The sequence below is a fragment of the Quercus lobata genome, chromosome 3 (genome assembly GCF_001633185.2).
Source record: "Quercus lobata isolate SW786 chromosome 3, ValleyOak3.0 Primary Assembly, whole genome shotgun sequence".
Lineage (NCBI taxonomy): Eukaryota > Viridiplantae > Streptophyta > Magnoliopsida > Fagales > Fagaceae > Quercus > Quercus lobata.
The window spans coordinates 63,184,461-63,212,044 of NC_044906.1; the positions used below are offsets into that span (position 1 = coordinate 63,184,461).

Here is a 27,584-nt window from a genome sequence, read left to right on the forward strand (position 1 = left end):
AATTGTAACAGAGAATATTTGAGAATATGTGAGAAAATGATTATGAAATAAGAAATATCTCTTAATTTAGGTGAGGAGCCGAACTAGGCTTTGGAGGAAACAGAGAAAGAGAGGAAACTGCAGCTCTACCGCTGCTTCTTCTTCAGAGTGAGAGAGATTTGAGCCATTTGTTTAGACTTTTTAGATAAGGAGAGGAGAGGACAATCTTTTTAAAAAGTTTGGTATAAATGTGGATGGATATCCTTTGGCCACGTTGATGCTTAGGTGGGGAGACAAACCACTTTACTCTTTTTTATTTTATTATTTTTTTATGAGAAATACGTTTGTGATATGACTTATGTGGGTTTGAGGGGTCAATCAAAGGCCAAGGATCTGAATTATTTGCACTTCCTACACCGGTAAGGTTATTGCAATATTCAAGACAAGCATAATATATTTTTATAATAAATACAATTTTTTTAGAAGAAATATTTAGATGTGAAATTATATTAACATAGATAAATATTTTTAAATTAAATTATGATTTTGTTAAAAATACTGAAAATTATATACAATTATAAAACTTTAAAACCATAACCTTTTTCTTTTTTGGTAGTTTGTTTAGGTTAACTTCTTTTTCTTCCTCTAAAAAAATGATAATTTATTTTTCTTTTATTGAGTTAAATTTAACATGAAAATACTTCTAAAATTTTATATCTTTTTTTAGTAAATATCAGTGGCTATATTCTTATTTATTTAATTTTATTATTTTTTTATAATTATTTTTTTATGATGTCACTGGTTTGACCGCCGCTCAGACTTCGGTCTAATCAGGAAACCGGTAACCAGTCCCTTTTTCGGTTCTTTTATCGTACCGGTTTTTAAAACCATGGTGAGGGGTGGATGGGAGCATAGGGCTGGGGTGAGATATTTGAATTGGGGGAAATAAATGCACATGAGGTGTTTGCTACTGCAACTAATAAACAATAATCTAATTAACCAATACATTATAAAAGGAAAACGAATTAAATTATGTTATGCTAAACAACAATTAATAATTTTATAATTAATAAAACAACAATATAACAAATTAGTTTATAAAAGACAAACAAATTAATGAAACAACTAAACAACAATAATTAATAATTTTATTAATATTTCAAATGAACTTATAGTTTATTGTTTATTCTTTTACTAGAATTATAGATAAATATTTGATAAGAAAACCACGTACTCAAGGAACACCTAAGAAAAATTCTTAGAGTCACCCCTGGGATATTTGGATGGCCATTATTGTTGCAAGAGAGGTTGAATCCAGGGTAGCCACAAGAGTAGTTTTGCTTGTCTTGGATGTAGAATGGGAATCTTATGGCTTGCCCATCACCACAGGTTTTGGGCACACTGCAGGCTTGGAAGTATGGGTCCACAGCACCTAAGGATTTTTTTGGTACAAGGGAAAAGAAGATTATAATGATATGGTGACAATGCGAGAAGAAAGAGGGCATGAAGTTTATTTGACGCATTTGTGGAGCTTGAAATTGTGGAGGGTAGAGATATACAGAGAAGATTATTATAATATGGTGGCCAAGAGGGTAGAAAAACTGAAAGAGGGTTTTGGGGGATGGGAAGTGGAGAAGGAATTAAAATGGTAGACATAACTCATAAGACAAGGCGGCCGAATGCAGTTCTGACAACTTAGACTTTTAGGTTTGAAAGTTTTGCAACTTGACCCACAATCCTTTTTTTTTTTTTTTGGCTGAAAACTTGACCCACTATCCTTAAATGCAAATCAATCAGTTATTTCTTGGTCCCCTCGTGAAAGTAAAACTGGTTGGGCTAAGAGCATCCGCAGTTGGAATTCTCATTTTATCCTATTTTACCATCTCAAAAAGTCACTTTATCAATTATACAAAATAATTTTACAATACCTCCAACATCCCAATTTTTATTTTCCTATTCTACTCATTAAAATAATATTTTCACACAATATAATAATATATACCTAAACCCAAATAAAAACAAAAACCCAAAACCCAAGATCCAAATCACAACCACCTATTGCTAGAACATACCCAAACCGTTGCTTGAAACCCCAACCACAAACTCCGGCAACCACGGCAACCCATAAAATCAAAATCAAAATCAAACCGAACCACGGCAACCCCCAACTCCACCACCATGAACCGATTACGAAAAAAAAAAAAAAAAAAAAAAACCCAATCTAGAACTCAGCAATTCCTTTAAGCTTTGATCACAGCCCAAAAAAAAAAAAAAAAAAAACCTAATCCAGAACTTAGAGAAGATGATCCAATGAGAAGACGATCCACCACGATCTAAGGAGAAGATGATCCACCACGATCCACGGAGAAGATGAGAAGCTTGGCGTTGGCAGCCATGGCGAGAGAGAGAGAGAGGGGATGAGAGAGGCTTGGTCAGGTGGCTTGCGGTGGCCTTGACGGTGGCTTGTGGTGGGGCCTGTGACAATGAGTCCGGCCATGGTGGTTTGTTGATGGCATTCATGTCCACCATAGTTTTGGGTCTGAAGAGGAGAGAACAAACAAGAGAGAAGAGACAAGAGAGAGGGAAATGACAAAATGAGAAAGGAAGAGAGAGAAGAATAAGATAATATAATAATAATTTATAATTATACAATGTTGCTACAGTACCATCTTATTTGTAAGACGGTACTGTAGCAGTATTGTAAAATTTTTTACAATTGACACATTTTGCAAGTCCGGCTGGAGCAACATTTGAAGGCTGAAATGCTAAAATATCTCAACATATGCCATATAGCATTTGGGCTGCGGATGCTCTAAGATTGTTCATAAAAGTTGCAATCTGACCCCACTCTTCTTTAACAACAGCATTATGCCATAATGAGTTTGGGGACGGGTGGCGCCTACTCATGACAAGTGGTTTCAGGACCACCCTGATCTGAAATAATAATAATAATAAAAAATTATACATAATGATATAAAATTTTATATTTATCTACTTTTAAAAATAAAAACTCTGAATTTTTTATGTTAATAAAATTAAATTTTGGTCCATAATTTAAGTAATTTAACAATATCTTAGGGTCTTTCAGGTAAAAAAAAATCATATGCTTTTACATTTTTTTAAACTTATACTACGGCTTTACTTTTAGTTTTTACTTTATCAGACACATTGTCATTGTACCACTACTTTTCCTCAAAAACAATATAATATATATTATACAACTTATTGGTCCAAGTCAAGTAAATTTAGTTTCTTTTATTGTACAACTACTTTTCTTTTTTCTTTTTCCAATAATTTTGATTAGAAAAAAATAGTAGTTTTAGTTAATTAAGCGAGTAAACTTAAAAAGTTACTTAATTTTTATATAACATCAATTAATTCATTATATATATATATATATATATATATATATATTTTTTTATGGTTATAATTAAATATGTGATTGTCCATTCTAAGGAAATTTGATTAAATTTATACAAAAAGTGTCACTAAATATTACGTTTTTACGTTTTGCTATCATATTATTAGTAATAAACTTATTATATTTTTATTTATATAATTTAAAATTTTATTAATTATATTATTTATGATGTCACCGGTTTGACCATCGGCCGGATCTTAGTCTGACCAAAAAACCAGTAACCAGTCACTTTTCCAGTTCTTTCACAATAGTGGTTTATAAAACCATGAAAAAAAAAAAAAAAAAAAAAAAAAAAAAAAAAAAAAAAAAAAAACAAAAAAAAAAATTTTTGAATGAAAATCTGGAAAAAAAAAAATTATAATAAAACCACTAACAAGGCTCAAACCAAATGCCAATAGAAAAGCCCATTTCAAGATCAATCTCATCTCAGACTAAGACTATCACTACTCCAACACCAACATGATTACATTTTTAATTCAACAAATATTAAAAAAAAAAAAAATTCCTCACTGCCTCAGTGCCTTGTGGATTCACAAGTCATTAAACATTTTAAACTAAACTAAATCAAACCTAAAGGCTAAAAGGAAATAAGAAACTCACTCTCTCCAGCCATCACCGTCCATTCCTATTCAACAAAACTAACTGAACTCCACAAGTTTTATGTTGTAAAATTTTATGTATTTGTATGTTTTTTTTATTGTTGTTGTTGTCAATATATAAAATTTTCTTTTTATTAGATTGTATAATTTATACTTTTTGAGGAACACCCTGAAAAAAATTCCTAGAGCTGCCACCATTTGAAGATGTTGTCTTTGCCCACTCAATCCACATCCCTTCTTGGCCTTGTGATCTACTAGGAGAAGCCCACGGGATGGCAATTTAAACTCACACTTGCAAGGATCTTGGGGCTAACGTGTGCATCAATTGCAAGACAAAGGAGACTTTGTTAAAAGGGTGAAGGAAGAAATAGGTGGAAAATGTATTTTCTTTCATATTAAAACCTCAGTTTTCCTCAATATTTATAAAGATTAATGTCTTTTATTATTCTTTTTTGCAATGATTATTATGTGATTAAAAAAAAAAGAAAAAAAAGAACAACTAACTAAATGTTCCAAGGCAAGAGTTGATGTTATTCTAGGTGATATTGGAGCATCCTACTTAAAGCAAAACCTTGAGAGCTTAAATTTTTATGGGAGGCTTTATATTATTGGAAGGATCAAATCATTTAGCTTTTCTTTCTCCCAAAAAAAAAAAAAATCATTTAGCTTTTAAATGAAAATTATATATGTAGGGGCTAGGGCCCAAAATAATGTATTGGGTCTTGGGCCTTGTCCGAGGATACTAACAAGTCTGAGGAGGAGAAGATGACTTGAATGGTCCACATTACAAGTCTCATCAGTGGGGGATGAAAGGAAGAAGGTCCTAGGAGGAACTCCTCCTCAGACACGATAAACACAGACCAAGTGTACTCTAACAATTGAAATGTGCCCCACAAACATGTGAGAGGGAAGAAAACTCAAAATATCTAAAGAAAAGCTACCACCACCACATTAAATGCACTGAAACTATTTTTCTGGCCGCATTAATGTGGAGAGGACCTCTGAACAGTGTTGCCTTAACTGCCACAAATCATAGAGGGCTGAAAGAAGTGTTTGATGGGATGGGTACTTAAGTGAGAATCCAGATGCTCAACAAGGTCCAGATGATCAGAAAGGAGCTATATAATGTGGAAGAGCCCTCATGAAGAGGGGGTGGGGAAAAAGAGTGAGAGAGAATACTGTAGCATACTAAACAATCTTAATATTATGATTAATATATGTTAAATTTTGGTCTCCTCGGACTAAACATCCATTGGCACTGGTGTCTTTTATTTGTGCTTGATTGTCTCTTAACTCCATACTAGTTGTTGCCTAACTCATTAAAAACTAGTTTTTTGACCCATACTGTAACACCCCAACCTAATTTTTATAATTAAACTATGTGTTTAAGTGGTTAAGTATTATTAATATTTTAAGCCACTTACTTACAAAAATTAATATAAGAGTATTTAATAAACATATTATTTTATAATGTCATTGAATAAGAATTTTAAAGATTATAAATAATTGAAATGACTATTTGTATTATAAATATATACTTAGCATGTACAAAACTATATTAAGTAGTTAAGTTATGAGATATATATATATATATATATATATATATATATGCGCAAAGTGATATTATTTTTGTAGAAAAGTAAGTGTGAATGCAAGAAATTATTTTGGTAGAAAAGTGAGTGTGAATGCAAGAAAGTTGAAAAGATGAGTTATCCTCCCTTTCCTTAGCAATATACGTATGTCACCCAAGATAGTTTGCCCAAGATATTTTGCTTGACTTCTTGACTACACCAAGAGGTTCATCTCTTATTCTTCTTTCCCTATTCCTTTCCTTTGTCTTATTTCCTTGTTCTTTCCTTATACTTACACGGCAACACTTCATTTTCTTCTTTGACTTTCTCAAAGAAATAAGACTCAAGAAACTCTTTTGCTCCCATTTCCCACGGATCCATGCAAATCAGAAATTTGCACCTCACTTTACACTCTTTTCTCTTAAGGAAAGTGCTAGGAAGCTCCCTTGAGTCTTCCTCTCAAGTCCACTAGTTCACACACCAAAAGAAAGACAAAACCCCACCCAAAAGTCTTCCCCTTATCTCATTTCTTGGCTGCACCAGACAGAAAGTCCAGCAGCAAGAAGGAAGCTTCTTTCAACTCTTTCAAGCTCTCTACCTCTCATACTTTTTGGTCCAACCACTAAGAAAGGAAAATCCTTTCATGTAAGTCTACATATATATATATATATATATATATATATATATATGCTTGTGGGGCCAAAGAATTTGTGGTCCCAGCCCACTTCACGATAGGGCCCAAGACCCAAGCTGAGGAGAATAATCTCTGAGGACGCGTAGTAAGTCCAAAAAAGACTTAAGAACATGGCCAAGGACGATCTTATGCTCGGCACCTCACACAACGCCTAAAGAAAAGGACAAACTCAGTATAGGGGCAGGACAAGGGAGAAAGCTGCCAACACTGTAGTATAGAACCTTGCATCTGACAGACCCATACTCCTCACCATGCTATTCAGCTTTTACAACCACCCCCAACCACTCTAGGTATGGACTGATGGGACAGGTCTACATCCCAGAAAGTAAAACTTACATGTGGACACTGAGAAGAAAGTGAATACTAGTATAAAAGGGAAAGAGAGCCAAGGGGAAAGGAGATCCCCAGGAAAAGGAGTCCTACTAAAGGGAGAATGAGAAGAGTACTACGCTCCTCGGACATGGTCTAAGGACTTAAATCCTACAAACCACATCGACGGAAGGTTTAGCTAGGTCCACCCTCATATAAACCTCCATTAAAACCACGATTAAACCGTTGTTCGGTGACTAATGCCTAGCCTTTCAACCCTACGCTCTATAAATTGTATTGTTCGGGCCCTTTGTGTATGAGCCCATTATCATGTGTGGGTCATTACAAATTATGTCCCTACAATTGGCGCCATCTGTGGGAAAGGCTTGTGCGGTGGTCCAGGCAGTGGAATGAAAAGTCCTCCCATTATTTCCAGCAGCCCGCTGCCGTATCCTAACGTAAAGTTCCACTAGGGGCTGCGCTTTGAAATGTTAACAACGCGAACAGTTCTAGGGGCTTTCAACGTCAGGTCAACGTCTTACACCTTGATTGGGGCGAATCACCCAAGGAGCAAGCCCCCCCCCCCCCCCCCAAAATAAAAAAAAAAAACAAAGGTTTTGGACAGAACCAAGGCATTGTATAGTCCTCAGACTCAAGCCTATGGGGAAACCAACTACCTGAGAAAAAACAAAGGTTTTGGACAGAACCAAGACATTGTATGGTCCTCGGACTCAAGCCTATGGGGAAACCAACTACCTGAGAAAAAACAAAGGTTTTGGACAGAACCAAGACATTGTATGGTCCTCAGACTCAAGCTTATGGGGAAACCAACTACCTGAGAAAAAACAAAGGTTTTGGACAGAACCAAGACATTGTATGGTCCTCGGACTCAAGCCTATGGGGAAACCAACTACTTGAGAAAAAACAAAGGTTTTGGACAGAACCAAGACATTGTATGGTCCTCGGACTCAAGCCTATGGGGAAACCAACTACCTGAGAAAAAACAAAGGTTTTGGACAGAACCAAGGCATTGTATGGTCCTCGAACTCAAGCCTATGGGGAAACCAACTACCTGAGAAAAAACAAAGGTTTTGGACAGAACCAAGGCATTGTATGGTCCTCGAACTCAAGCCTATGGGGAAACCAACTACCTGAGAAAAAAAACAAAGGTTTTGGACAGAACCAAGACATTGTATGGTCCTCGGACTCAAGCCTATGGGGAAACCAACTACCTGAGAAAAAAACAAAGGTTTTGGACAGAACCAAGGTATTGTATGGTCCTCAGACTCAAGCTTATGGGGAAACCAACTACTTGAGAAAAAAACAAAGATTTTGGATAGAACCAAGGCATTGTATGGTCCTTGGACTCAAACCTATGGGGAAACCAACTACCTGAGAAAAAACAAAGGTTTTGGACAGAACCAAGGCATTGTATGGTCCTCGAACTCAAGCCTATGGGAAAACCAACTACTTGAGAAAAAAATAAAGGTTTTGGACAGAACCAAGGCATTGTATGGTCCTCGGACTCAAGCCTATGGGAAAACCAACTACTTGAGAAAAAAACAAAGGTTTTGGACAGAACCAAGGCATTGTATGGTCCTCGAACTCAAGCCTATGGGGAAACCAACTACCTGTGAGAAAAAACAAATGTTTTGGACAGAACCAAGGCATTGTATGGTCCTCGGACTCAAGCCTATGGGGAAACCAACTACCTGAGAAAAAACAAAGGTTTTGGACAGAACCAAGGCATTGTATGTGTCACGCCCCAAACCCGGTACCCGGATTTGTGACCATGACCGGCATGCTAATATCAAGCCTAAACCTGATATTAACAAGAACCAACTTAACCTTTGGAACTTTTTACAAAAACTTTCCTCATTCTTTTCATTCTTGCTTAAATGATATAGCTTTTCCTTTGACATTCAGAGCATCTACACTATACTCGAAATATAACATAATCCACCAATCATTTGATTTCCACATTTTCACATAATACATCTCTTGATATTTTAAGGTACACAACTTTCACTAGATCCTAAATACACAATACTACAAAGCTAAACATCAAATTGCTAATTTAGGATCTATACATATAAAACTAAACCAGCTCCTTCCAAACTCGACTAAGGCTCCCTCTGCTCCAAAATAAAACCTGCTAACTGAAAGAGTGGAAGGGGTGAGCTACACAGCTCAGTAAAGGTAAGATATATGAGAATTCAATAAGGATGCATGTAAATCAGATTATTTCATTCTATGAATATTCGAATAGGAAAACATCTTTTCATGCATAGTATTTAATACTATTCATAGTAATAACTTATACACTATTCATAGAAAACAATTGTTCTCCTTTTTCTTACCGGTTTAATATTACCAAAACCTTTCGGGTTAAACTTCTTTCATTTCTTACAAAGTTGCCATATATATATATTCTCTTTACAAAAATAATCGTTTTAACGTAAATCAATTAATTGGCAACTTTGTAGTAAACCAGAAACATCTTGGCCCAATAAGAAAATCTTTCTTTATAAACCTCTTTCCGAAAAATATTATAACTTTCATAGTCATAAAACTTAACATTTCATAAAGAACAGGTATCTGATAACTTTTAAGCATAACTTATACTTTCATCAGAAGTTTTACCTTTATAGCATAACAGAACTTCAGAAACTTTTATCTTTAATGAACAGCTTTTCTTTCATTAGAAACTTGTTCTTGCCATGAGAGCTTTCACTTTTCACAATGCATTTAAACAAAATAATTCTCTCATGATTAATAACATAACATAGCGGTTCATAACATATTGGTTAGTCCATTTTTGATAAGCTATACAGAGAAGGCCTCATCACATTTGGGTGCCCCCGTGTGTATGATATTGTCCCCTTTGGGAGGCCTGATGGCACATCCCCTCTAGGTTTTGTTCCTCCCCGCCGTCCGTACACATTAGGGAGAAGGCCTTATTCAGATTAGAGTTACGGGCAACCCCAATTCCTCTACTTTAAATGGCCTAGAGTTGCGGGCAGCCCCATTTCCTCTACTTTAAATGGCCAAACAGATAACATTTTTCCATGGAAAGCCAATAATTAACCCCTATTGGCTGAGTTCAAATTATCAGAGGACATAACTCGAAAACATTTCATACTTTACATCATACTGAAATTTCTTATTTTGCATAACATTTTATAATAATAGCATTTCCATTCTTTTCATTAAACATCATGTTCGTGGAATCAATAATAGCATCAATATGCTTAAATCATATGCATAAGTTTTTCGAAAGCTCACGAACATATCTTTGTCAGAATAATGATTATATGCCATATCTCTAATCAAAAACATTTTAATGCATAATATACTTTAAAATAACCTCATGACTTACCAAATGCTCATATAACTTATCCCTTACCTAAAAGCAGAGGAACCGAGAGCCTAAAGTCGAAGGAGCTTAGATTTGGATACTGGTAACACCTAAACCATAATTCAAAGCTTATTACTATTCATAATTCCTTATCATAAACTTCACATTCATCTCAAAGCCTATCTCTTAGAATCAAGGAAGTTCTAATCCCACCTCAACGAGGTTCCCACAAACAAAAATACATTCATCAACAACAAGTACAAAATCTTGGAGAAACCAACATTCTTATATTAATCCCATATCTCTAAAAGAGCTAACTTTATTTCAAAAGGTGCTTTAAGGTTAGGGCAATAATGCATGCATAAATATAAAATCTTTTAAGCATGATCATGTAATTATATACATGCATATGATAACATACAACATGTCGGGCAAAACAGCTTCATACATACAACCATCTCATGGTTTAGAACCCCTTCCTTTGAGTACTAAACCTCAAAACAAGTTACAAAAAATTAATCTATTATCGAAACATACCAAAAGATAAGCATATTAAATTATAGCTCAAAACATTCAACCTAACTTGATAATTAAATCCACAAAGTTAGGCATGTCCCTTACTATTCACTGTTCTATTCCAGCAGCATAGGCTCCATTTGTAAAATACAAACGGGCTGCTCAAACAAATCCAATTGTCATGAAATTTTACTAACTACTCCCCTGTATGTCCAGTATATACCATAAAATTTTCGGAGTCAAAGCATAAACCCATAATTTACTAAAAATCACGCAAGACAACATACTCAAATCTGTCCTGACAGAATTTCGTGCAACTTATAAATTAAACCATTGTTTTTATATTAATCCAAATACTGTGAGACCAATTCAATAACAACCACAAGTGTTTTAGGTTTCGTAGGAATTATCCCTAGCATCCAAATTCACTATATACAATTTAATACATAATTTAACATATACAAACACAGAATCTGTCACAGTGACAGCTTTGCAACGTTTTTCTTATAAATTCACAAACAATTATCAAAGAATGGTACTTTCATATGGGGATTTTTATACTCTCATAAGACATGTTATAAAACACTTAAATATAGTCATTTAACCATTTAGGGCAAAATAAACACAACCAAAAATCCCAGCAGCAGCATCAAAAATACTCATCCTAAATTTTTCTTACTTCCTTAATCATATAAAATCATTAATTAGTAAAAACCCTAATCTACCTTCCACAAACCATCAACACAGCTCAAAGCTTCTTAAAATAGCATATGTATATATATATATAGACTTACATGAAAGGCTTTCCCTTTCCTAGTGGCTGGACCAGAAAATATGAGAGGTAGAGAGCTTAGGAGAGTTGAAAGAAGCTTCCTTCTTGCTGCTGGACTTTCTGTCTGGTGCAGCCAAGAAAATGGGATAAGGGGAAGACTTTTGGGTGGGGTTTTGTCTTTCTTTTGGTGTGTGAACCGGTGGACTTGAGAGGAAGACTTAAGGGAGGTTCCTAGCACTTTCCTCAAGAGAAAAAGAGAGCAAAGTAAGCTGAAATTTCAGACTTGGGTGTTTACCCGTAGGAAATGGAGAAGTAAGGAGCTTCTTGGATGTTCTATTGTTTGAGAAAGTCAAGGAAGAGGTGAGGTGGAGCTTGGTGATTGCATGGCCAAGTCTTGGTCTATGGGGTTTGTCATCATGCATGGTTCTAGGCTTTACATGTGTTGAATTTCAATTGATTGCATGTGGGTGGAATTTCCACCATAATATCTCATGCATCATACATGGTTAAAACACCAACAACTATATATATATATATCATAACTTAACCACTTAATATAGTTTTGTACATAATTAGTGTGTGTGTGTATATATATAATACAATTGGCCATTCAATTATTTATAATCTTTACAATTTTCATTCAATGGCATTATAAAATAATATATTTATTAAATACTTTTATATTAATTTTTGTAAGTAAGTGGCTTAAAATATTAATAATACTTAACCACTTAAACACATAGTTTAATTATAAAAATTGGGTTGGGGTGTTACAGTATGGTCCTCGGACTCAAGCCTATGAGGAAACCAACTACCTGAGAAAAAAACAAAGGTTTTGGATAGAACCAAGGCATTGTATGGTCCTCGGACTCAAGCCTATGGGGAAACCAATAACCTGAAAGAAAAAACAAAGGTTCTGGACGCAATCTGGACATTGTATGGTTCTCAAACTCTATCCCATGGAGGGGTTACCCATTAATAATTGGGTTAATCCCTAGATCGAATGGAATCCCAAGTCTATCCTCGGATCCTCAATACCAAGGGAACTAATGCGATTGTGTTAGGGCCAAGTGTTATCAAAAATACAGCCAAAGTCCCTCACTACTCGACAACCCTCTCAGATGGTTTATTTTGAGTTTCTCATTCTCGGACGGCTGCCTCACGCGCATTGCGGAGCACTCAGCTGTTACCTCGGTTAGTCTCATAAGTTTAATCTACTGTGGGTTGGCGTTATTATATTTGATAATGTCAATAAGTTCAAATTAATAGCTTTTTGTTACAAGGTTTCCTGCCCTAAGTATCATTAAAGGAAAATACACATGTAGTACACTCATTCACAAAGTAATTGCTGCAGAAAAGAAAAATATTTAGAAGGAAACAAATTCATCTTTTATTAAGACAAAGAAATAGTACAACGTACAATGAAAGAGCTTGAATAAGCTTATATTAAAAACTAACAACATAAGTAAAAAGAAAAGATACAAGGGAGTGAAGAAGAAGCAGAAGAAGAGGTGCAGAGAAGAGAGATGCAGCAATTCCAAATCATTGTCTAAGGAAACTATTTCTCAATACTTTTACATGCCCATAACTCAGGCAGCAAAAGAACTTAACGTGGGGCTAGTACCTTTGGAGAAAAGGTGCAGGGAGCGGGGTATTCGTAGGTGGCCACTTAGGAAGTTGATGAACCCCCATATTAGCCGCGCTCGTGATAGAGCGGATGGTGCTGACGACGAGAAACCTCACTGCTGTCGCACCAAAAATTTGACGCGACCAATACTTGTTTCGAATTTTGACTAAAAGAGATGGAGATATCGCCCCCAACTTGTAAAAGCGGAGGATTGTCTTGAGTCTGTGTCTCCCACGTCCAGACCGCACCACCTTAAGTCTCGGAAGGATCCAATGCCTCTGAAGCGGGTGTGGTTCCTTCACCCCCATTCATGCCTCAAACATATTGCTCTAAGGGCTGATTGCACTGGAGATGAAGACTCTAAGTATGGCTGAAGGATTAGGAATTTGAAGGGGCCGAAGGGTTTGTATGTAAAGGGAGTAACCTCCTATCCTACTTATATGGAGGGCAAATCGGTGGCATTTAATCTACGCAGATTTCCAAGAAATGCTACAGACAAGACGGTTTTGGTTCAATTTCCAACACCGTCTGCAACCATAAGATTTGAATAGCCTCGTAAAGGGGACATATTATAAACGCGTCTCGAGCACTGAAATGTCGAGGATGCCACGTGAGTAAATCTAGAGGGATGTTTCGTAATCCGGCGCACCTCCCATGCAAATGGAGAAACACCGACATTTATAAAGTACAGAGCTGGGCAAGCCATGGTTTGAGCCCGATATCACCAAAACCCTCCTCCCCAGCCAGGGGGTTGGGCAGCAGGATTTTGAGGGGTTATTGTGGGGCCGAAGAATTTGTGGTCCTGGCCCACTTCACGATAGGGCCCAAGACCCAAGCCGAGGAGAATAATCTCCAAGGACGCGTAGTAAGTCCAAAAAAGACTTAAGAATATGGCCGAGGACGATCTTATACTCGGCACCTCACACAACGTCTAAAGAAAAGGACAAACTCAGTACAGGGGCAGGACAAGGGAGAAAGCTGCCAAAACTGTAGTATAGAACCTTGCATCTGAGAGACCCATACTCCTCACCATGCTATTTAGCTTTTAAAACCACCCCCAACCACTCTAGGTATGGATTGATGGGACAGGTCTACATCCCAGAAAGTAAAACTTACATGTGGACACTGAGAAGAAAGTGAATACTAGTATAAAAGGGAAAGAGAGCCAAGGGGAAAGGAGATCCCCAGGAAAAGGAGTCCTACAAAAGGGAGAATGAGAAGAGTACTACGCTCCTCGGACATGGTTCGAGGACTTAAATCCTACAAACCGCATTGACGGAAGGTTTAGCTAGGTCCACCCTCATATAAACCTCCATTAAAACCACGATTAAACCGTTGTCCGGTGACTAATGCCTAGCCTTTCAACCCCACGCTTTATAAATTGTATTGTTCGGGCCCTTTGTGTATGAGCCCATTATCATGTGTGGGTCATTACAAATTGTGTCCCTACAATGCTGTTTTAAGAAGCTTTGAAGTTGTGTTGGGGATTTGTTGAAGGTAGGTTAGGGTTTTTACTAATTAATGATTTTATAGGATAAAGGAAGTAAGAAAAAGTTAGGATGAGTATTTTGATGCTGCTGCTGGGATTTTTGGTTGTGTGTATTTTGCTCTAAATGGTTAAATGACTATATTTAAGTGTTTTATAACATGTCTAATGAGTTTATAAAAATACACATATGAAAATACCATTTTTTGATAATTGTTTGTGAATTTACGATAAAATGTTACAAAGCTGTCACTGTGACAGATTCTGTGTTTATGCATGATAAATTATGTATTAAATTGAATATAGTGAATTTGGATGCTAAGGATAATTACTATGAAACCTAAGACACTTGTGGTTGTTGATGAATTGGTTTCACAGAATTTGGATTAATATAAAAATAATGGTTTAATTTTTAAGTTGCAAGAAATTCTGTTAGGACAGATTTGAGTATGCTGTCTTGTGTAATTTTTAGTAAATCATGGGTTTATTATTTGACTCCAAAATTTTTATGGTTTATAATGAACGTATAGGGGAGTAGTTATGTAAAATTTCATGACAATTGAATGTGTTTGGACAGTCCGTTTGTATTTTACAAATGGAGCATATGCTGTTGGAATAGAACAGTAAAAGGTAAGGGACATGCCTAACTTTGAGGATTTAATTCTAAAGTTAGGGTGAATGGTTTGAGCTATAATTTAATATGCTCATCCTTTGGTATGTTATAATCATATATAAATTTTATGAATTGGTTTTCCTATGATTTAGTACATCATGTTGTCTGATGAATGTATTTTGTATTTGTGGGAACCTCTTTGAGGTGGGATTAGGATTTCCTTGATTCTAAGAGATAGGCTTTGAGATAAATGTAAATTTTATGATAAGGAATTATGGACAGTAATAAGTTTTGATTTATGGTTTAGGTGTTACCAGTATCCAAGTCTAAGCTCCTTCGACTTTAGGTTCTCACTTCCTCTGCTTTCAGGTAAGGGATAAGTTATATGGGCATTTGGTAAGTCATGAGGTTATTTTAAAGTATATTATGCATTAAAATGTTTTTTATTAGAGATATGACATATATTCATTATTTTGACAAAGATATGTTCGTGAGCTTTCGAAAACTTATGTATAGGATTTAAGTATATTGATGCTATTACTGATTCCACTAACATGAGGTTTAAAGAAAAGAATGAAAATGCTATTATTATGAAATGTTATGTAAGATAAGAAATTTCAGTATGATGTAAAGCATGAAATGTTTTCGGGTTATATCCTCTAGTAATCTGAACTTGGCTAGTAGGGGTTAATTACTGGCTTTCCATGGAAAAATATTATATGTTTGGCTATTTAAAGTAGAGGAAATGGGACTACCCGTAACTCTAGGCCATTTAAAGTAGAGGAAATAGGGTTGCCCGTAACTCTAATCTGAATAAGGCCTTCTCCCTAATGTGTACGGATGGCGGGGAGGAATAAAACCTTGAGAAGATGTGCCATCAGGCCTCTTAAAGAGGACAATATCATGCACACGAGTTCACCCAAATGTGATGAGGCCTTCTCTGTACAACTTATCAGATATGGACTAACCAATATGATATGAACAGCTATTTTATGTTATTAATCATGAGAAATTATTTTGTTTAAATGCATTATGAAAAGTTAAAAGCTCTCATGAAAATAATAAGTTTCTAATGAAAAGAAAGATGTTCATTAAAGATAAAAGTTTCTGAGGTTCTGTTGTGCTATAAAGATAAAGTTTCTGATGAAAGTATAAGTTTATACAGAAAAATTTTCTTATTAGTCAAGATGTTTCTAGTTTAATACAAAGTTGCCGATTATCTGATTTAAGTTAAAATAATTATTTTGTAATGAGAATATATATGGCGACTTTGTAGGAAATGAAAGAAGTTTAATCCGAAAGGTTTTGGTAATATTAAACCGATAAGAAAAAGGAGAACAATTATTTTCTATGAAGATAAGCTATTATTATGAATAATATAAAATACTATGCATGAAAAGATGTTCTTCTGTTCGAATATTCATAGAATGAAATGATTTGATTTACATGCATCCTTACTGAATTCTCATATATCTTACCTTTACTGAGCTGTGTAGCTCAATCCTTCCACTCTTTTAGTTAGCAGGTTTTATTTTGGAGCAGAGGGAGCCTTAGTCAAGTTTTGGAAGGAGCTAGTTTAGTTTTATATGTATAGATTCTAAATTAGCAATATGACGTTTAGATTGTAGCATTGTTTATTTTAGGATCTAATGAAAGTGTATACCTTATAGTATTAAGAGATGTATTATATGAAATTTTGAATTTGAACAATTGGTGGATTATGTTATTCTTTGGAGTACAATGTAGATGCTTTGAATATCAAGTGAAAGGTTATATCATTTAAGTAAAGAAACAAAAATGTAAAGAAAGAGGAAAGATTTTGTAAAAGTTTTCAAAAAGTTAAGTTGGTTCTTGTTAATATCAAGTTTAGGCTTGATATTAGCATGCTAGTCATGGTCACAAATCCGAGTACCGGGTTTGGGGCGTGACACATACTTTACAAAATTCATTGTATTAGGCTTATTAGACCAGGGTCCATACATTTGGGCTTGGGCTCCAAATCTTGCCCCTACAATTGGTGCCGTCTGTGGGAAAGAACTTGTATGCTAGTGAGTGCAATAGTTAGACATGGAAGGATCAGTTCTACACCAGGAAAACCCGCGCCAGGCAAGTCCCTAACAGACAGAACCCATAGGGTCTCAACGACAGGGTAATTCCCCTGACCCTGAACTTGAACGAAATCAGGAAAACGAAAGGAATCTAGAAGGGGGTGTGCATGTCTCCTAGACGAACAGAAGCCCCTCTCAAGTGGGCAGTCGCATATCCCGAAGACAAAACAACCATTAAGCCATGCAATAAAAGATAGACAACTTAAAAAAGAGACTACGCTATGCACAACGAAGGCAGTCCCCTTCCAGCTCCAACATATCCTCTAGTGATAAAGAGGACGACAATTACAGGCGGAGATCAAGAACTCCCCCAAGCGAGACCTTCTCTTATGAAGATAGGCACTGCCATAAACGGAAGCACAAGGGACCATCTAGTAAAAGCCTGGGTAATGATGCCATGAATAAAGCCCTGGATCAGGTCTCTAAGTCACCCTTCACGTGTAAGATAGAAGAGGCTAGACTACCTTGATGTTTCCATCAACTTATGTTCATCATTTATAATGGTCAAACAGGCCCCGTGGAGTATATGAGCCAGTTTAATCAAAGAATGGTCGTCCACTCTCAGAACAAAGCTTTGATGTGCAAGGTTTTCCCGTCCAGCCTAGGACCCGTGGCGATGAGGTGGTTCAATAGCTTGAAAACGGACTCCATAGATTCCTACAAGTAGCTCACTCAAGCCTTTGGCTCTCGTTTCATTACGAACTGCAGGGCTCCTCTACCTCTGAGTTCATTATTGTCATTATCCATGCATGAGGAAGAAACTTTAAAAGCATACTTGTATAGATACTGGGAAATGTACAACGAGATGGACGACAACTTTGATGACGCCGCCATCAGCAATTTTAAAAGCGGTTTCCCCACCGGGCATGGTTTGAGGAAATCCTTGACTGGTAAGCCTGTCACTAGCGTTCGTCATCTTATGGACCGGATTGACAAATACAAAAGAGTGGAAGAGGACCAACTGCAAGGGAAAGGAAAGGAGAAGATCATCCCTCAAAAGAGGAATGATTTCAAGTCGGAACGATACAACAATAACCATCAGAGGAGAGATTTCATAAGGCAATTAGGATTAGCCAACATGCAGACGGTTAACACCGTATTCAGAGAACCGATGCACCAGGTTTTAGAGAAAGTCAAGAATGAGTCATTCTTCAAGTGGCCGAATAAGATGGCTGGAGACTCCACAAAGTGCAATCAGAGTCTGTATTGTCAGTACCACCAAGACCACGGAGATACTACAGAAGACTGCAAGAACCTATGGAACCATTTAGATCAGTCGGTCCGAGAAGGGAAATTGAGACACCTTTTGCATCCTTCCAGTGGTCATCTAGGCCAGACAAACCAAGAACCCCGGAGAGACATATCTTTAAGACCTCCCATGGGCATGATAAATGTCATCCTTGTTGCTCCGAGAAGGATCGGCTCTTGTCCCTCTAGAGTAATGTCTGTGGCTTGGCTCTCCACTGAGGACAACGATCGGGAGTCCAAAAAATCTAGGAAAGGAGCCTCATCTGTGCTGGGAATTCTCAGACGAGGATAAGATCAGAACCATCCAACCCCACGACGATGCTCTGGTAGTTACACTCAGGATTGGGTGGTTTGATGTGAAGAGTACTGGTAGATCAGGGTAATGCTGTGGAAGTAATGTACCCCAACCTCTACAGGGGGTTGAATTTAAAACCTGAAGACTTAACGACATATGATTCCCCTTTAGTAAGTTTCGAAGGAAAAACCGTTACACCAAGGGGCCAGATCAGACTGCCCATATAGACTGGTTCGGACATGGTGGAGGTAGATTTCATTGTGGTCGACGCCTATTCGCCTTACATAGCTATTGTGGCTAGACCTTAGCTCTATGCCTTAGGGGCCGTTTCTTCTACACTTCACTAGGAGGTGAAATACTCGTAGGAAGGCCGAGTCGAGGAGATTGTGGGGAATAAGGCCATGACCAAACAGTGCATGGTGGCTGCCATCTCACGCCAATCCAATGCTGAGCCCTCAGCCTCTACTGGAAAGGACTTATAGCAATCGGCCAACCCGGCATTGCCTGCTAATGAACCAGCCAAGGAGGTAAAATGCGAAAATCTAGAAAAAGTGATTGTTAACGCTGATCCAAAGAAGTTCTTTCAAGTTGGCTCAAAACTACCTCTCTGAGAGAAAGAAGAACTGATTGGGTTTCTTAGAAAAAATGTGGATGTGTTTGCATGGGATGCCTACGAGGCCCTAGGGATTGATCCGAGCTTCATCTACCACCACCTAAACGTTAACCCATCCACCATTCCCAAAAAGCAACCACCCTGACGCCTATCAAAAGAGCATGCCAACGCTATTAGGGATGAAGTAACGAAGCTCAAAAAAGCAGGGGCTATCAAAAAAGTCTTCTACCTCGAGTGGTTGGCCAATACAATAGTGGTAAAGAAGAAGAGTGGGAAGTGGCGAGTTTGCGTAGATTTCACAGACTTAAACAGGGTGTGCCCAAAAGACTCGTTCCCAATGCCATGGATAGACCAGTTAGTGAATGCAACTGTAGGTCATCCTCAAATGAGCTTCTTGGATGCCTTTCAAGACTATCATCAAATATCACTAGCCCTGGGTGATCAAGAAAAAAGGACATTCGTGACTCCTATTGGACACTACCACTACAAAGTGATGTCTTTCAATTTGAAGAATGCAGGGTCTACCTACCAAAGAATGATGACTAGAATGTTTGAGCTGCAGCTGGGCAAGAGTAATGAAGTCTACATAGACAACATGGTAGTAAAGAGTAAAGTGGTGTCCGAGCATGTGGGAGATCTCGGAGTCATTTTTGACATCTTAAGGAAACACAAACTACATCTTAATGCCTCTAAGTGCTTATTTGGTGTCGGGTCTGAAAAACTTTTGGGCTATATGGTGACTCACAAGGGAATTGAGGTGAGCCCAAATCAGATCAATGCAATTCACAATTTACAAGCTCCACGGAACCCATAAGAAATCTAGAAACTCACTGGAATGATCGCGGCCTTGAATCGGTTTATTTCGCGATCTGCGGACCGATGCCGACCCTTTTACCTCCTGATGAACAAATGGAAAGGACTTGAGTGGTCCGAGAACTGTGCCTTAGCCTTCTAGTAACTTAAAGAATACCTGTTGCGGCCACTCATCATGTCTAGCCCTAAGGTCGATGAGGTTTTGTTTGCCTACATCGCGGTGGCCCTTCACGTTGTAAGCTTGGTATAAATATAGATTGATGGTGGCATACAACGGCTAGTTTACTATGTGAGTAAATCGTTACATGAGGCTGAGGTGTGTTACTTATCATTGGTGAAGGCAATTTTGGCAGTAGTGCATGCTATGCGAAAACTCCCTCATTACTTCCAGGCGCACACGGTTGTTCTAACTCAGCTTCCACTCAAGTCGGTACTCTGGAGTGCTGATTACATAAGAAGAATTGCCATATGGAGCATGGTTCTAAGGGATTTCGATATTAAATACATGCCTTGGACCTCCGTCAAGGGCTAAGTCCTCATTGATTTAATAGCCGAATTTGCCAAGCCCCCAATAGAAGCAGTAGCAAAGAAGGAAAACATGGATGGAAAATCGGTTGGCACAATCTCTGCACAAGGAGCCTCACGCTAGAAAGTGTATGTTGATGGCGCGGTAAACCAAAGAGGGTCTGAGGTAGGGCTAATATCCCTTGAGAAAATTACCATAAAAAAGTCATTCAGACTAGGGTTCTCGGTCACGAACAATGAAGCCGAATATGAAACTTTATTGCAAGGAATGGCCATGGTGCAGAAAATAGGAGGGAAGGCATTAGAAGTGTTCTCGGATTCCAGATTGGTTGTAGGCCAAGTGAAGGGTGAGCTAGAAGCCAGAGATGTGAGAATGCAAGAGTACCTAAGTCAGGTCAGGCGCTTGGAATCGAACTTTGAATTCTTCAACTTGACACACGTCTCTAGGAGTAGGAACACGTATGCGGATTCATTGGCCACTCTTGCCACATCCTCGGAGTAGGGTTTACCTTGAATCATCCTTGTCGAGGACTTGTATAGGGCAGACGTAGGAAAAAAGGACATGGTTCGAATCCATCAAGTCAGAGTGAGTCCGTGCTAGATGGATCCCATAGTGAGCTTTCTTAAAGATGATGCACTACCAAAAGAGAAATCAGAAGTTGAGAAAATACAAAGAAAAGTTCCTTGGTTATGGCTATCCAAGGATCACAAGCTGTGCGTTCCTATTCGGGGCTGTATTTGCTATGTGTACACCCCGAAGCATCAAAGCTACTACTCGAAGAGTTGCATGAGGGAATTTACGGGAGTCATACAGGAGGAAGATCACTGGCACATAGAGCCCTCACTCAAGGATACTGGTGTGGCCGGGTATGCAGAAGGAAGCTCAAGAATACACCAAGAAATGTGATCAATGCCAGAGGTTTGCTCCAAGTATCCACCAATCCGGAGGGTTCCTTAATCCCCTCTCCAGTCCTTGGCTGTTCGCTTAATGGGGCCTGGATATTGTAGGCCCTTTTCCTAAAGCAAAAGGAAGTAAAAGATACCTGATGGTAGGCACAGACTATTTCACAAAATGGCTCGAAGCCGAGTCCTTGGCCAACATTAGGGACGTGGATGCAAAGAAATTCATCTGGAAAAACATCGTTACTCAATTCGGAGTCCTTCATGCCCTCATCTCAAATAATGACCTTCAATTTGATAGTAAGACCTTCAGGAGATACTATTACGACTTGGGAATTACGAACCGATATTCCATTCCGGCCTACCCCCAAGGAAATGGGCAGGCCGAGGCTATTAATAAGGTCATAGTCAATGGGTTGAAGAAGAGATTGGATGATGCGAAGGGAAGATGGGTGGAAGAGCTGCCATACGAACTATGGACCTATCGGACTACACCACGAAGGTCAACGGAAGAGACTCCCTTTTCTATGACTTATGGCACTGAAGCTGTCCTCCCTCTAGAGACTAGCTTCCCAACGCTGAAAAAGGGCACCTTCACTCCAAGCAACAACGATGAACTGCTAGGAAGAAGTTTGGATTTAATTGAAGAAAAAAGAGAAAAGGCAATGATTCAATTGGCCTATTATCACCAGAAACTCAAGCAGGGGTATGATGCCAATGTAAAATTATGGCCGTTAGTGCTAGAAGACCTGATGTTGAGGAAAATTTTAGGTAATGTCAAGAATCCGTCCTAGGGAAAGCTGGGGCCCAACTGGGAAGGTCCATATCACATCACTTCAGTAGTAGGAATAAGTGCATATCATTTGGAAGACTTAGATGAGAAAACTGTACCCCGCCCATGGAATGTAAATAACCTAAGAATGTATTATTATTAATAAAAGTAGTTTTGCTTACACTATGTTTTATTGTAGTTGCACGTCATATGGTTCACATCTATCCAATTGTTAAACAGAACCTAAATCCTACAGGGCTCCTCGGACCACAGGCTTAAGGGAAATTAATAACTTATGACATCTATTCAGGTTTTAAACAGGTTAAACAGGTCTTAAAGTGGGTAAGGTCTTTCGAACCACATATGGGGATAAAACTATGCATTTCATAATCTTAAAATGCAAATATTTATATTTTTAAACAGGACTTAAAGTCTAAACAAACCCAAGGCAAATTTAAACCTATACTTATGCGTAGTATATATACTGTCTGCATGTCAACCTTCATTACCTAAGATTCATTGCACAGTTTTACCCCTAATACTTAGTCATATTGGCAAAATACTATTGAAAACTCTAACTAAAGGCACAATTATATTTATTCATAACTATGCAATAAAATCCAAACAACATCAAGGCAAAAGAACAAAGGATGAAACGAAGAGCATTCACATTAAGAGATAAAGATAGTACAATATGCTTGGACGAGATGTCTTTGAAAACAAAAACAAAATACACTTCTACTTCAAAATGATACTACAAAAAAAGAAAAAAGAAAAAAAAAGGGAGAAAAACCCTAGGTGCTAAGCTTCAGCAAGAGGGTTTTCTTTTTGGTCTAGTTGAGAAGGAGGAACATCCTTGGCTTAGGGGTCAACTCCATGACCCTCGACCTCTGTAACCTTCTCCTTAGAGGGATCCTTTGATTTGGCAGAGAGTTTTTTTCCCTTTACCCTTCTCTCCCTTGGCTTCTTGACCTTGGTCGGTAGCTTGGCTAGATCCTTTTGTAGTTTCAAATATCGGGATGGCATCTGGGATAGTTGCAGGCTGCTCGGAAGATTTTGGGGCATCAGTAGGAACCTCCCGGATCTTTAGGGGGTAGAAGACGCTTTTAGGCAACCTCCAAACAGAATCTTCAAGGACACCTGCAACGTTGAGGGCCTTGTCCCATGTAACGCTGTAGTAGTCCCTACATACTTCTGACAACTCCTCAGCAAGCCTTACTTGTGTCTCCTCCACGCCAAGTTGAAAGGCATCCCTCTTCTCGGCCTCGGCTGCTTCCTTGGCTAGTTGGTTTTCCTCCTTGACCTTCTACAACGCGGCTTTGAGATCTAGGACAACTTTTTTCTTAGTGGTGAGATTGATCTCAGTCATGTGCAACTTCTGGTGCTGGTCCTCAGCTTGCTTCTCCGCGTTTTTCAAGCCAGCCTCGACACTCAGACGAGCTAATTGTGCCCCCTTTAGCTTCTTAGTTAGCTCATACTACTCCTACTTGATAGCCTTTAGTGTTTTCTCTATCTCAGCGCGAGAAAGGGCTTCAGTATCAACTAGCTTGTGAGCATCGCGATACCATTCCTCGACCACAAAAACTTGATGAGTAATCTGCACAAAGATCATAAAAGAACATGAGTTAGAACAAAATATGATTCAGTATTTATGTTTGTAAAGGAATAAGTTGCCTTACCATCTCAAGGTCCCTCTTCAGGGATAGGAAGAGTTTGTTTTGCGAGAAACACCTGTAAGCGTCCATGTCCCTGGGAAGGAGCATGGGCTACTTTAGGGCTTCAGCAATGTACCCTGCTCGGCCCTTCTGGTATTCTCAGACCGAGGTGTTCCAAGGAATTGGTGCCCCATCCACCTCGAGTCGAGGGCTCCAAGTACGCTGTGCCACGTGCACTTCAGTTCTATCCTACTCGTTGCGGTTGTCCACAGACAGGGCCCTCTCGTCTTGAGGTTCTCGGGTCACCTTTTGGTGTTTTGCGCCATGCCGAGGGCCCACCTCGCCTTCCTCGAGTGACTCGACTGGCATCTTCTTTTTCAAGTCAAGGTTAGCTTTTAGGTCGAGGTCGGCGGGGACCTGTGGAGGAGCAGGAGGAAGGTTGGAGGGAGCTTGAGACTTAGTGGGTGCCTTAGAGGTTGACCCTTTGCCCTTAGTAGCCATAAGCTCCCTTAAGCTCTTATTGCCCTTATTCGAGGCCATATTATCTTCCTCCTCGTTAGAGGAATCGTCCGGGCAGGCGATCACAAGGGGAGGGGCTCGAATGCTGGAGTTTCTGTTTGGCTCACCCTCGGCGTTCGAGAGGTTAATTAGAGGAGCCTTTGGATTGTCTTCTTCAAAATAAAACTCGTCTATCTCCTCCTCTAATGAAAGGCAAGATGAGTCAATCTCCTCTTCAATAAATGCTGCGGCTTCAGGATGGTCTTGTGGAGGTGGCTATGCAGTTGGTGGAAGGTTTTGTAGAATTGGCAAAGTAATTGATGGAAGGTCCTTTCCAGCCAAAAATTCCAGCTTAGAGATGTCGATTCAAGATAACCTTGAACTCCCGGCTCTTATTGATTGGCCAATGTCCTAAAAGACGCAGGACAGGGGCTCGTAACCCAAGATCAGATGAGCGGCACGCAATTGTTCGTCCTCGCTTATAAAAATCTTCGACCTCAGTAGGTAGTTAAGGGCCTAAACATTGGAATGGCTGAGCCGCAAAGCAACATGGGCTTTATCTACAAAACAGCCGAGAAAGGAATTATGGTCAGATCGCTAAAAGGATATTTTCTACCAAAAGAAGATGAAGTGCCAAGCAAAAGGAATAAAGCTAAAAGGTTAAATCCCCTTCCAAGGGGACTGGTCCTAAAGGTACCACACCTGGATCTCCAGTTCGAGTTGGACAATGAAGACTGTCGCTCCATTCCCTTAAGGTAATCAGGTAGTCATCCTTCATACCCTTATTGGACTTGGGAAGACAGGATATTAGCCTAATGTCCTCGGATCGGGATTTAAGTTAGTAACCCGTACTGGCAAGCTTGTGGCACTCGTACATGTGAACCACGTCGTGCCACATGAGCCCTAAGCCCATCTACTTATTTAAGGTATCTACGCAGCCTAAGACCCTAAATAGGTTAGGGGCACACTGATAAAGGGTCAACCTATGGTTAATCAAGTAGTCTCGAGTTATCCTATGCATGGGAAGTGTCATTTCTCCCTCTATGAAAGCGATCTTGGGAATGACGACTTGACCCATATCTCTATCGGTCAGTAGTCGATCTGGAGGGCAATATATTCTAAAATCACCCCCTGTGGAATACGGTACCTAGCTTTAAAAGCCTCAATAGTGGCTGGTGTGTCTACTAAATGCTTGAATTTACCCATTTAGATGAATTGAAAGGCCGAGGAGGAAGGCCAAAAGGAAAAAGGGGTAATATAAAGAAATGAGAACTTACGGGTACTCATATAATAATCTCTGAAACTTTCAGAGATCTTTTCAAAGAAAAGCTTCTTATAGGAAATGACTATGGAAACTCAAGAGTTTGGTGCGTTTTATGAAAACTGGGCATTGGAGTTCTTTGAAGTTCTTGAAGATTCATAAAATAGAAAGGCAAAGGGGGTTCCTTCAAGGCTTTATACAGCAGGAGAAGATGGAAAAGAGTACTCCCGCTCAAAATACTAGGAGAAACGCTAGCCATTGGATCTGCGCTTCGCTGTTGGATGCAAGGGACACAAAGCTGCCTGAAGTAATTAATAGCGCCTCGTAAACTATGAAGCGTTAGAAGTAACCACTCCCACACGCGTGAACCAAAAATCAGTTGGTCTTATCTCTCAAAAATCAAAACCCCGCTTTTTCTCCTTGGGTTGAAGGGAAAAATCAGAGTTTTGAGGGGCTATTGTAGGGGCTAGGGCCTAAAATAATGTATTGGGGCTTGGGTCTTGTCCGAGGACACTAACAAGTTCGAGGAGGAGAAGATGACTTAAATGATCCACATTACAAGTCTCATCAGTAGGGGCTGAAGGGAAGAAGGTTCGAGGAGGAACTCCTCCTCGGACACAACAAACGCAGAACAAGTGTATACTCTAGTAGTTGAAATGCACTCCACGAACATGTGAGAGGGAAGAAAACTCAAAATATTTAAGGAAAAGCCGTCACCACCACATTAAATGCACTGTAGCTACTTTTCTGGCCACATTAATATGGAGAGGATCCCTGAATAGTGTTGCCTTGGCTGCCACAACTCACAGAGGGCTGAAAGGGGTATCTGATGGGATGGGTACTCAAGTGGAGATCTAGATGATCAACAAGTGTAAGGTCCAAATGATCAGAAATGAGCTATATAATGTGAAAGAGCCCCCATAAGGAGGGGGTGGAGAAAAAGAGTGATAGAGAATATTGTAACATACTAAACAATATTAATATTCTGATTAGTATACGTTAAATTTTGGTCTCCTTGGACTAAACATCTATTGGCAACTGATGTCTTTTATTTGTGCTTGATTATCTCTTAACTCCATACTAGCCGTTGCCCAACTCATTAAGATCTAGTTTTTTGATCCATACTCTACAAAATTTATTGTATTGGGCTTATTAGACCAGAATTCCACACATTTAGGCTTGGGCTCCAAATCTTACCCCTACAATATATTATTAAAAAAATGTTTTAAGATGAGGAAAGGAGATTTAAATCCTGAATATCTCCATTAAAAACACTACGAAATATCAATCAATTGAACTAAAAAATTCTTGGCTTCAAATTTAATAATTGATGAATTTTAGTTCCTTAAAATGATTTAGACTACAATTTTAGTTCCAAAGTTCTATGTCAGAAGTCAGAACTTCAATTTATACTTGATGATCTTTTAGTTCTTTAAATGATTTGGATTCATTTTAAATAAAACTTCTTTTGACCAAAGGAAAATATCTATATTCTTACGAAATTAATCAGCGTACATAAGGTTTATATTAGATGAAAAATAGAAATTCCGAGTATATTCCAATGTAGACAATAACAATAATAAAAAAGTATATTTTTATAGGACTTAGTTTAGATCCGGTGCATCCAGTGTACTGACCCAGTCAAATAGTGACATGTGTACAAAAGTGGATATGTGTCACCATCTCAACAAGTCCAGTGGCCATGTGTGAGATAACTTTCTATTGGTTTATAACCCATTTTTATATTGGTTTATACTTTCTTAATACTTACATCACATATTAATTAATTTGAGTTAACCTTTTTTTTTAGCTGATAAGACTTAAACCAACCGCTGTGATCACATGAAAGTTCAGAAATACAACAACATCATCATCAAACAAGTAATTGCAATCACCAGCAAAATTCAACCCAAGCCTGTGTGTGAGTCAAGGATTTCATAAGAGTACATTC

The 27,584-nt window shown here is 38.4% G+C and overlaps 1 protein-coding gene and 1 long non-coding RNA gene across 2 annotated transcripts; both read left to right on the forward strand.

Annotated features, from left to right (window-relative positions):
* Nucleotides 1–5,893: 5,893 nt before the first annotated feature.
* On the forward strand, nt 5,894–16,563 carry LOC115982765. Its single transcript, XR_004089726.1, has 3 exons — nt 5,894–6,215; nt 15,253–15,341; nt 16,464–16,563. It is a non-coding gene; the product is annotated as an uncharacterized LOC115982765 (long non-coding RNA).
* A 1,235-nt stretch (nt 16,564–17,798) lies between these two features.
* LOC115981242 lies at nt 17,799–18,593 on the forward strand. The gene has a single exon (XM_031103403.1). The coding sequence runs from the start codon at nt 17,799–17,801 to the stop codon at nt 18,591–18,593; it is 795 nt and encodes a 264-aa protein (XP_030959263.1).
* The last annotated feature ends 8,991 nt before the right edge of the window (nt 18,594–27,584 follow it).

Coding starts and splice junctions, on each gene's coding strand:
- LOC115981242 (XM_031103403.1), top strand. CDS start 17,799: ATGCATGAGGAAGAAACTTTAAAAGCATACTTGTATAGATACTGGGAA.